We start from the raw sequence: 12,190 nt of genomic DNA, 5'->3' as shown, positions 1-12,190 counted from the left end.
GGGAAGAAGCTGAAGCAGGGAAATCCATACAGAAGAGTTTATTATTTTTATAGGTCTGTATATTTCTCATGCTACTAAGTGAAAAGTAATGGTGTCTTTAGAACACTATGCAGCGGCCTTTCTGTTGGCTTGCACCATTGTGTGCCCCTGCAGAGGTGAACTGTAAACCCAGAGAGCTGCAGTTTTGGAAGATATAAGGGCAGCTAAAAAGTATTTGCTAGTCCCAGGGCATAGGCAGTTGGATAAGGTATGGTGCCCCTAGCCTTTTGTCGGAGGCGGGAGATGGATGGCAGGAGACAAATCGCTTGATCATTGTCTTCGGTTCACCTCCTCTGGGGCACCAGGCATTGGCTACTGTCAGCAGACAGAGGATACTGGGCTAGATGGACCTTTGGTCTGACCCAGTATGGCCGTTCTTATGTTGATTGTGGTATCTCAGCTCTCAGGTGGGAGTACAAGACAAAGGATCTGGACCCCAACCTTGTGCCTAGAGATCCAAAACCAGAGGCAGTGTATGGACTCTGGATTCAAGAGACTTAAAGCAGACTCAGCCCAGCGTGGTGGGCTCCAAACACAACTACCTAGGAGTGTCTCACCAGAGCTAGAGCCCTATATGTGTGCAACTTGTTCTAATAATCAGATACAGCAGCTATGTCTCTGCGTATCCACACAAAGAAAACTTGCTGAGAATTCTTTTCACAGTCGCTTTTTAGAGCAGAGCCATGCTTCCAGGTGTCCAGAGTTACGGTGAACCAGGACGTGTTAAAGAGTAAAGACAAGAAGCTGTTTTTGGAAGGTGGTATGGGAGATTGCAAGTACAACTGCAATGTGCTTGCACAGAATTATACCTGAAGATCACTTAGATGCTACAGCTGGCACAGAATGTAGCTGTTTGCTGCCTGTAAACCAGTACTGCGTTCTGCCACCAGCTCTAGAGAAATGGTGCTAGTTTCCTATGTCGGATCTGAGTGCAAACCAAAATGATGGTTTTGATCTATGATAAAAACTCTGCAAGACAGGTATTGATTACATGAGACCCTTCTCTCCATTAATCATGTCAGCGGTTGATATAATCTGGACATGTGAGGTAAATAGTCTCTAGATTTGAATGCCGGGGAGCTGGTACCCAGGTATCCTCAGTGAACATCCCTTGACTCTAGAATTTACTTTCCCAATGAACTTATAAATTGCAGATTGAGGATGTCTGGTGCTCAGTTCCCAGGCATTTGCTTGAGGGGTGGTTAGATGAATGATTGGGGTGTAGGGAGCAGCCTTTATTCTTTCCTCTCTGGGAAGGAGATATATGAGACATGCAGTAAAGCATATTTTGTGGCCTTGAAATAGTTTATCAGAACAAACCGATTGCAGGAGGTTCAGTGATAACGGAAATGGAGTTGAGATTGTGTCAGTTTTGCATTTATAAATTTACAAGAGCTACTCCAAGTTTGCATCAAAAGTAAGAGGCCAGGAGAGGACTAAGTTTATCACATCTGAAAGTTGCGAGGGAGGCTGCAGGGTAGAGACGCATTACTTCTGAAATTGTTATAAAGATGCTAAAAGCAGCAGCACAACAGCCCATGCACAGGTGGCTCATGAACTAGAAAACCAAAATGATTTTAAAACTAAAAGTGTGCTGATCATTAGACCAACATAGGGCTCAGTGCTTCAATCAGTTTTGATCACATTATTTTGTGTCAGACGGTGGTGCCCAAACTGGGATATATCTCCTGGGGAGGAGGGGGGTGCCTGGAGGAACATTCAGGGGCACATACTGCAGTATGGTGGTGAGAGTACCACCCAGGCCTGCTCTGGCCCCAGTCACAGCTCCATTTCACCCCTTAATAGGGAAGTAGGAGAGAGTGCAGGGTCTTGGTGTGAGGGTCAAAACCTCCTCACAGCCCTGCCCCATGTAACCCAAACCCTGTGTACCTACTCCTGCACCCAGCCCCCTTACGGCACTGTCCCATGTGACCCAAACCCTGTGCACCCCTCGTCCTGCAGCCATACCCTCTCCCTGGCCCAGCAGGGTTTGGGTTGTGACCTGGGGCAGGGGATTGGGATGCAGGGTCTGGGAGGGAGTAGGGTGTAGGAGCTGGGGAGCACAGGATTTGGATTACATGAGACAGAGCTGCAGAAGGGAGGGCAGGGGGCTGGGTGAGGGAAGGAGTGGAGAGCCAGATGTAAGCTCTGGATGTGAGGCACTTACTAGGTGTCTACCATCCAGCAGCCCAGCACGTCCCTCAGGCATGAGCCCTGCCTTCTCTACCCCTGTGCTCCGCTCACAGCAGCCAGCTGCAAGTGTCATATGCTTCTCTGAGCACAGTGGGGGCAGGGAGAGGCTTTGTGTGCTGCCCCTTACCCTCAGCACAATCTCACAGCTCCCACTGTCTGGTTGCTGTGAAACTGTCCTGGGAGGTGCAGGGGCAGTGCACAAAGCCTTTCCTCCCATCACAGGCTTGCAGTGATGCTCAAAAACACACCTGGCTCCTGCAGGTGGCTGCTTCGACCAGTGTGGGGAGTGGGATGGGGTAGGTAGCAAACCTGTCAGAGGCTCCTGCTGGGCTGTGGACAAGATCTGGGTCTGGCAACTTAGTGGGCCAGAATCCAGTCTGTGGGCCAGGGTTTGTTTGCCTCTATATAAATCCCTGGTATGCCCACACCCTGAATATGCATGCAGTTCTGGTCACCCCATTGCAAAAAAGAGAACTGGAAAAAGTACTGAGAAACACCACGGCCGTGTCTACACGTGCCCCAAACTTCGAAATGGCCATGCAAATGGCTTCGAAATTGATGCGCCTTGCCGCCGCGCGGCATGAGCTCATGGGAATAAGGGGACTTCGAAGAAGGTGGCGTCCTTTCGAAAAGGAGCCACGTCTGGACGCGCCGCGCGGCGGCAAGGCGCGTCAATTTCGAAGTGCCGCTGCCGCCCGCATGCTAATGAAGCGCTGAATATGCATTTCAGCGCTTCATTAGTAAACTTCGAAATGGCCATTTGCATGGCCATTTCGAAGTTTGGGGCACGTGTAGACGTAGCCCACAGGAGTGACTTATGGACTGGAACAACGGCCGTATGGGGAGAAATTAAAAGACTGGGACTCTTCAGTAAGGAAGAGAGAGATGACTGAGAGGGAATATGATAAAGATCTATACTTTTTTTTTTTGCTGGTGTGAAGAGAGTGAATAAGGAAACTCCTTCCAATAACACAAGAGCCAAGGATCACCCAGTAAAATTAATAAGCAGCAGGTTTAAAACAGATACAGTGATGTATTCACACAACACAGTCATCCTGTGGAATTCATTGCCAGGGCATGTTGTGAAGGCTAAAACTATCAGGGTTCAAAAAAGAACTAGGTAAGTTCCTGGAGGGTAAGCCAAGATAGCCAGGGATGCAGCCACATGCCCTGAGTGTTGCTATCTTCTCTCTGCCAGAATTTGGGAGCAAATGATAGAGATGGATTGCTCAGAGATGGCCTGTTCTGTTCGTTCTCTTTGAAGCTTCTGGAACTAGCTAGATGGACCACTGTTATGACCCAGCATGGCTGCTCCTATGTTCACCAGGGCTTTCACAATTCTGACACAGAAATCTACTTTGAGAGAGTTTGTCTGAGTGTGTCTGTGCATCAGTCAGTCTGGTCAAGAACTCTTCCTAAATGGTCAGAGCTAGGAACACCAAACTTGGCATACAGCTTCCTGTTATCCTAACTTAGAGCAAAACCAGGGGTTGGTTGTGCTGGTGGGATTGGAGGGGCTGAAGCTTTCCCAGACCCAGATTCGTTGCTTGCTGTTCTCCTTCCTCACTGTCAGGGAGCAAGAGAAAAATGTACAGTTTGCTGCATTCCTCACTCTGGCAGGGGACGGCAGACAAGCTGTGCAATTTGCTTTTGCTGCCTCACAGGGACAGTAAGGGAAACAGCAAGTGATTGGGGCTGATGAAGGGCTCTGGACATGGGGCAGTGGGTCTGGGAGGGGGTACAGGAGTGAAGGTTGGGCAGTGGGTAGGGAGTTGGTGTGTTGGGGGTGCAAGAGTCAGGGTTCGGGGGGATGAGGAGAGGCTCAGGGCAAGGGGCTGGAGGTGTGGAGGCAGGTTTTGAAAAACATAATAATTGGGTACAAGTGCTGATGGAACTGACCAGGGGCTGTGTACAGCTTGACCAGCTGCTCACAAACAGGGAAGAACTAGTGGAAGAAATAGAAGTGGGTGGCAACCTGAGCTGCAGCAACCATGAGATGGTGGATTTCAGGATCCTGACAAAAGGAGGAAAGGTGAGCAGTAAAACACAGACCTTTGATTTCAAAAGAGCAGACTTCAACCCCCTGAGAGAACTGATGGGCAGGATCCCCTGGGAAATGAAGATGAAGGGGAAGAGACTTCAGGGAAACTGGCAGTATTTTAAGAAGTCTTACTGAAGCCACAGGAACAAATCATCCTGCTGCATAGTAAGAAACACAATAACGGCAGGCAACCAGCTTGACTTAGCAGAGAAATGCTTGGTCAGCTTAAACTCAAAAAGGTTGCATATAAGGAGGAGTATAAACATACAGCTGGAGAATGCCAGGCAGTAATCACGAACGCGAAAGCACAATTGGAACTGCAGCAGGCAAGGGAAGTGAAGGGTAACAAGAAGAGTTTCTACAATCACATTAACAATAAGAGGACTATCAGGAAAGGTGAGGGACCATTACTGGATGAAAGAGGTAACCTATTGACAAATGATGTAAGAAAACCTGCTCTACTCGATGTTTTGGGGTGGGTTTTTTTTGTGTTTGCTTCAGTCGTTACAGGCAAGGACTACTCCCACTATACAGTGCTAGAAAATGAAGTATGGGAACGTGGAGGGCAGCCCTCAGTAGGGAAGGAATGAGTTAAGAGCTACTTAGAAAAACTAGATGTACACAAATCCATGAGTCTGGATTTAATGCACCCAAGAGTATTAAGTGAATTGGCCGATGTGATTGCTGAGCCTTTGGACATTATTTTTGAAGACCCTTCGAGATCAGGAGAGAACCTGGATGACTGGAAAAAGGCACATGTTGTGTCTATCTTTAAAAAAGAAAAGAAGGACAATCCGGGGAAGCATGGACTGGTCAGCCTTACCTCAGTCCCTGGGAAAATAATAGAGGGGATCCTCAAGGAATCCGTTTTGGAGCACTTGGAAGAGGGGAAAGTGATCAAGAGTAACCAACATGGATTCACCAAGGGCTAGTCATGCCTGGCCGATTTGATTAGCTTCTATGAAGAGGTAACAAGCTCTGTGGACATGGGGAAGTCAGTGGATGTGACATACCTTGACTTCAGCAAAGCTTTTCATACAGTCTCCTACAACATTCCTCCCCATAAGTTAAGGAAGTATGGATTGGATACATGGACTGTAAGATAGATAGAAAGCTGGCTTGGTGGTTGGGCCCAACGGGTAGAGGTCAATGGCTCAATATCTGGATGGCAGTCAGTTTCAAGTGTAGTGTCCCAAGACTCAGTTCTGGGGGTGGTGGTGTTCAACATCTTCATTAATGACTTGGATGAGGGACTGGATTGCACCCTCAGCAAGTCTGGAGATGACACCAAGCTAGCAGGAGAGGTAGATAGGATGCAGAGTGACCTGAATTTAATTGGAGGATTGGACCAAAAGATATCTGATGCAGTTCAACAATGAGAAGTGTAGAATCCTGCTCTTGGGATGGAAGAATTGCAAGCATTGTTATAGGCTGGGGACCAACTGGCTAAGCGGCAGTACAGTGGAAAGGGGCTTAGGGATTACGGTGGATGAAAGGCTGGGTATGAGTAAACAGTGTGCGCTTGTAGGCAAGAGGGCTAAGAGCATACTGGGGAGCATTAGGAGGAGCGTTGCGAGCAGATCTAGAGAAGTTGTTGTGCCTCTCTATTCGGCACTGGTGAGGTCACATCTGGAGCATTGTGTCCAGTTTTGGGCCTCCCAGTATAGAAAGGATGTGAATGTGCTGGAGCAGATTCAGCAGAGGGCAAAAAAATAATTAAGGGGCTGGAGCACATGACCCGTGAGGAGAGGCTGAGGGATTTGGGCTTGTTTAGTTTACAGGAGAGAAGACTCAGGGGTGATTTAATAACAGCCTTTGGCTTCCTGAAGGGGAGCTCGAAAGAGGATGGAGATAAACTGTTCTTGATGGTGACAGACAACTGAACAAGGAGGAATGGACTGAAGTTACAGAAGCAGAGGAGTAGATTGGATATCAAGAAAAACTGCTTCACCAGGAGGGTGGTAAAGGACTGGAAGGCGTTGTCTAGAGAGCTGGTGGAATCTCCATCCCTAGAGGTTTTTAAGTCCTGGCTTGACAAGGTCCTGGCTGGTATGACTGAGATGGTGTTGATCCTGCTTGAAGCAGGGGGCTGGACTCGATGACCTCCTGAGGTCCCTTCCAGCCCGAGGATTCTATGAAATAAAGCATGTACCTTTTCCTTTTATCTTCCCCTCCCCCGCACAAATAATCCCTCACCGTTATTGGCTTAAGGACTCGAGCAGCAGTGAGTAGATTTGCTAGTATACTATAAATGAGTGGCCGTGGGAGGCATTGTATGCACTGGTAAAAGTTCTAATCTTTGTGTGAGGCAGGTCTCTGCTGTCCACTCCTTATTGCACTGGTGCTGAAAGCTCAACCTTCTGTCACTTCTTGAAAAGTGTGGGTGATGTCTCTTGTTTCTCCAACACATGCTCTCTGTTTGGTAAACAAATCCTGCTAACTCCTCACATGCCTGAGTGCATAATGCCTGTTCCCTTGGTCTAAGGTGCTTACTACTATGTGGTGAATAAAGGATTTGTGTGTGTGTGGACTGTTCACAGTCTTCGGTACTGATGCAATAGACTCTAAGGCATATGGCAGGTGCCAGCAACCTGAGAGCTAAAACATCATTATTTCTTGAACTGAAATAGACTATAAGCATGATTCCGCAGAGGCTTATGTGCATACTGGTCCCAATGTCTGCAAAGTATAGGAGTTTCTAGTCACCGTGGAATATAAGAGAGATTTTGCAAATTGCAATACATGTAGCTAATGTCCCCTTTAATTTTTCCATCCATGGATGGAGTAAATTTTATGTGCACTAAGGCATGTGGGGATTTGCACCACCGATAGCAACCCATGCTGCCAGCCGTGGGCAGCTGTAGGCATTCTGCTAATCAGCTGGGCAGTGCCTGAATCTCTCCTGGGCAGCCACCCATGCGCTCCTTTTCTGGGGAACACTGCACTGAGCTGTGAGTCAGGTAAATGACAGCCTTCACTGTGGATTTCTAGGCTTTTGTTATTTTGTATCATTATCTTTAAGTTATTACAAAGTTAGGTTTTCAACTTTACTCCAGGTACATAGGAATTTGTTCTGCTTTACCACCAAAATCAGTCACCAAATTTGCAATACTTGATTTTACAGAACCTTTGTATAAGACATCAAAGACAAAATCTGTATATATTGGATTTTATTGATTTTAAAAATCAATAACAAGAATCAAACTAATGAGTCAAATGTGTCTGGCATAAGTCTGTAAGAGAGAAATGTCAGTCATAAATGCTGCATATAGTTATAAAATACAGACAAGAGAATGGTTTGGGGTGTGTTTCCTAAATGAAGAATTCTTGTAAGCATTAAGTGATATATCTTACATTTCTTACATAGTTTATTATTTTATATTTATGTAATAATATACATCCTGAGTGCAACATGTTTATAGTGCTGGACTTTGAGTATTTAGTTTTAAACCAAAAAATGCTAAATGATTATAACAATTGTTTCCTTTTTTTTATTTAACTGTGTTTTTATGTTTTGTTTCATTCAGTCAGATTGGTTTATGGTCTTCCAGAATGCAAACTCTGAATCAGGCACCAGAAATTCTGTCACGGCTGCCACCTGTTTAGTATACCGTTGCTTAAAAAGCTTCCAAAGAGAAATGCTTTTTAGAAAAACATTTGTTTAGTTTTTAAAAGAGTTGAATCAATGTAAGAAAAGATTTAGTTGTCAAATTTTCTGAATTTCCTGGTACCAACAAAGCCTGGTGAATTTACTATAAGCTGCAGTCCTCAGCGATTTCAAGAAATCAGATTATTAATTGTTACGAGCCATATGCATGTACCATACTAGGCTTTATGAATTAAAGAACTTTGCAGTCTTGTATAGCAGTGAAGTTTTCTACGTGTACCTCACAGCAACAGTTCTCTACTCAGAAAACAAAAGAGGACAAATCAGATTGCTACAGGGATAATTATCAGCCTGCGGATGCTAACACTGAGCCCTGTCAGCTGGCACAGAATGGATCTTAGCGGGACATGACAAATGGATGTCACATCATTTTCAAAAGACTGGTTTAGACTAAATAGAAACACCCCCAGAAAGGCATAGAGTAAACCCCTGCTTTACTCAATTTCAACATACGCATTAATTGTATTACTGTGAGTGTTGAAATTCTGGGCTCCAGGCACCCACTTCCCCCAGTTGAGGAAAGCGGGTGGCTGGAACCTTGGGGTGGGGCCTGGCTCCCCACCCCCAGGCTCCTCCAGCTGGGGCACCGCTGCTGGGAGGCGTCGGGAGGAAGCCCCTCAGCTCCGGGGAGCTGGGAGCCAGGTGCAGCAGAGCCTGGTCAGTTTCCCAGCTCCTGCAAGCAGCAGGGAGCCCAGGAGATTGACCGGGTGCTGCTCCACATGGCTCCGTGCTCCTCTGGGCTGAGGGGCTTCTCCCCTGCCTCCCCACCCCCACAAACCTACGAGCCCCCGGAAGACAGGAGTCCGCAGCTGAACAGGAGCCTGGAAAATGACCAGGTGCTGCTGCACCTGGATGCAGGGTCCCAGGAACTTGGAGGAGGAGGGAGGAATCCCCCTCCTCTGACTTAGGCAGAATCTGAGTTACACAGGGGTTGCAGGGAACACAGCCCCCGCATAACTCGGGGTTTTAATGTATAGATGATTTGGCTAGCTCTGATTTTCTGAAATTCATCATCTGATGAAGCTGTAATGCCTTTCAATTGCAGGTTTTATGAGTAGTTAAGATTTTACTTATACAATAGTAAATTGGCATTTTAAAATCTTCCTTTTCATGTTAACTGGGAAACAAGTGAAGTACAACCACGTAGACCTAATTTTAATCATCAGAAATTGGCAATTTTGATTCTGCAGAGGTCATCACAGTCAGCGGACTTGTTGTGAATTTGATTACCTTTTGATTAATTTAAGAAGCATTTACCTATGGTGCATGCTCATTTTAATCCTGAGTCTGAGCAGTATTTCCTGGGTTTTTTTGTAGGATCGTGGAAAAAGGCTATTATAGTGAACGAGACGCTGCAGATGCTGTTAAACAAATACTGGAGGCAGTTGCTGTAAGTACTAATTAGGCTCATAGGCTCAGTACATAATAATCTTTCATTTATTTGGAATAATAATATTTCCTTTTAGCTGGTCTATAATTACATTTCTATTAATCCCTTGAAAGTAGTGACATCTCAAAAGTAAAGGTGACCTTGAGTGACACGGGTATGTTTCAATGCTATAATCCTAACATTTGATTTTTGTGAAGATTGCAAAGTGCCTGGAATCTTAACTCCAGTTTAACAACAAATTGTTTTCTCTGTGTTAATAGGGTTAGATGAGACAAAGCAAAACACAAATCTAAATTCCATAGCAGTTTTGTGGAAATTAGAGTGCTCTGAGGATTTTCTCATTTTTATTTCATGAAGATTTTCATGGAGCTGTGTTGAAACACACTTCTGTTGTATAACAACTTAAATTCTTCTGCTTCATATTAAAGATTCTTAACCATGTTAGGCAGGTGATGTATTTATCCAGTATGCAAAGAGGTAAACTTCCTTTTGCTGGATAGATATTCAGGGCATCAGGCTCCATTTGAATAATGTCACTTGTTTTCCTGGAATAACATACAGGTGTCTGTGGACCAAAATAAGAGGAAGCATACCATATGAAAAATGTGGTGCTCATCTAAGTATCAGAAATTCTGCTAAAACTAGGAACTTGATTTTGCCACCCATATTTAGTGAAACTATTCACTGTAGTTAAAATCTTGTCTTCTTATTGAAGTCCGTGGGAGTTTTGCCACTGATGTCAGCGGTGCTAGGATTTTATCCCATGAATAAAGTGGAAGAATCCACCCCTCAGTGTTTTGTCTTTATCTATGCTTTCCTTGAAATAAACCAAGTTAAACAATGAGCTTACATTGTTTTTCTGGTCTCTGTTGATTTAAGCATCTATCTGAAAACAATTCCTTTTCAGCTAGATAAATACAAACTAGTTATATTGATATTTTCTTTCTACGTCTCTGTGCATGAAATGGAAGCCAAACTACTGCAATTTTGGCTTTGCAAAAGAAGCAAACTTTCTGTGTGTATCATTTCCAATCAAAAGGCAATATTTCTAAACACAGGAACCAGAGTAAAAATAGGTTAGTAAATGTTGTAAAATATAACTTTGGGACAATAGTGTTTACTGTTCTCAGATGGGAGGGTTCAATTGATTACATGACCATTTTGATAAATAAAGGTACATCCCCAGATATAATTTTTTTTTGGAAACTAATTCTGTGGAACTTTTTGTTAATGTGGGTATTGGGTAGAAAACACCACAGATGGCCAGATAATGGGGAAATGTGTCAGTGGTCATGTTTGTGAAATCTGAATCACAGCATGATTTTCCTGGTTTGTCATTTTCAGTGAGTAGAAACACAAATATGAGACTTTTATCAGACATAATAACAAATCTTTTAAAAGTAGTGCTCAATTTGAGGATAATATCTTGGTTAGACTTTGTTTGGAAAAATGAAATGATCATTCATAGCTGGTTCTGAAATGGTGAGATCAGTTTATGGATTGTTCATCAATAGAAAAACAGACTAACTTAATTGAATAAGATTTTTTTTCTTATGTATAATTTATTTAACTGTAGAATACACAGGGAACAAAATGTTTTCTGGAAAGAGAGCAAGACTGAAGGGAAGAAAGTGTACATTTATAATCAGAAAAATATAGCATGTCTCTTTAAGATAAAGCTGATTTAATGGACTACATCACATATTAGTATGAAATTATTCAATATAATATAAAAGGGAATTCATGTGTTATGTAATAAAGGTATGCAGTGTTAAAATATAATAATCAAAACACAATATATCACATATGACTTGGCTGCAGTCTGAGGATGACCTTGAATAATGACCAGGATGAGGGTGAAGGCCTGAATTCTGGGGGTAGTATAAAGAAGGGAGTTGAGGCTGAAGAGGAAAACTGATGAGTGGAGTATAGATGGGTAACACATGACTTTACTGCTTGTTTCATTGGTTTAGGACAATATGCAGTTACAACAGGGCTTCTCCTGTTGCCAAAATGGTTGGCTATATCTCTGGCGCTGCACAAAATCTTGGTGAGAGAACAAAAACATAGACTGACTTCTGGTCCAGGGTTTCTGCTTCTTCTGGCTTCTGTTTTTTGTTTGTCTTCCTGTAAATATGAGAATTTACAGAGAGAGAATCCATGTTCCGTCCTCTGTAAAAATAGCAGCATTCCTGTATTGTATGTGAATTATTTTTCTTCTCAGCACTATTTGTCATATGGTATTGCCCTGTAAGGATGGAAGGTCTGGGGCAGTGAAGGAAATGCTCAGGGAAAGCACAGGTGGCTAGGAATGATATTTCGGCTAAGTTGCTGGCTGGGAAGAGCTAGGACTCAGCCTCCAAAGGCAGGAGAGGTTCTGAGCAAGTAGGGGAAAGGTTTGCATGAGCTCTTCAGGTGGGAAAGCCTGGGAGTCAGAAGAGAAATGTTTGTTCATTGGACTTTCATTTGGGCCTTTGAGTTTTATATTGATGTTATATTCTACTAATCAAGGCTGTCAATTGATTAAAAACAATTGTGATTAATTGAGCAGTTAGTTAAATAAATGGTATTCTATTATTACTTTAGATGTTTTCTACATTTTCAAATATATTGATTTCAGTTACAACACAGAATACAAAGCACACATTAGCTGTGTCTACACGTGCACGCTACTTCGAAGTAGCGGCACTAACTTCGAAATAGCGCCCGTCGTGGCTACACGCGTCGGGCGCTATTTCGAAGTTAACTTCGACGTTAGGCGGCGAGACGTCGAAGTCGCTAACCCCATGAGGAGATAGGAATAGCGCCCTACTTCGACGTTCAACGTCGAAGTAGGGACAGTGTAGATGATCCGCGTCCC

The 12,190-nt window shown here is 44.0% G+C and overlaps 1 protein-coding gene across 3 annotated transcripts in view; it reads left to right on the top strand.

Annotated features, from left to right (window-relative positions):
• The window catches only part of CAMK4 (calcium/calmodulin dependent protein kinase IV), a 280,889-nt gene that overhangs the window by 161,690 nt on the left and 107,009 nt on the right, over positions 1-12,190 (top strand). For all 3 annotated transcript variants that reach the window (XM_074995233.1, XM_074995232.1, XM_074995234.1), the window contains exon 5: positions 9,258-9,330. In XM_074995233.1, coding sequence (XP_074851334.1) covers positions 9,258-9,330 — 73 coding nt within the window. The remainder of the gene's footprint in view (positions 1-9,257; positions 9,331-12,190) is intronic.

The sequence above is a fragment of the Carettochelys insculpta genome, chromosome 5, assembly GCF_033958435.1.
Source record: "Carettochelys insculpta isolate YL-2023 chromosome 5, ASM3395843v1, whole genome shotgun sequence".
Lineage (NCBI taxonomy): Eukaryota > Metazoa > Chordata > Testudines > Carettochelyidae > Carettochelys > Carettochelys insculpta.
Note: the sequence above shows the minus strand (reverse complement) of the source record. Positions and strands in the feature narration are given on the sequence as shown.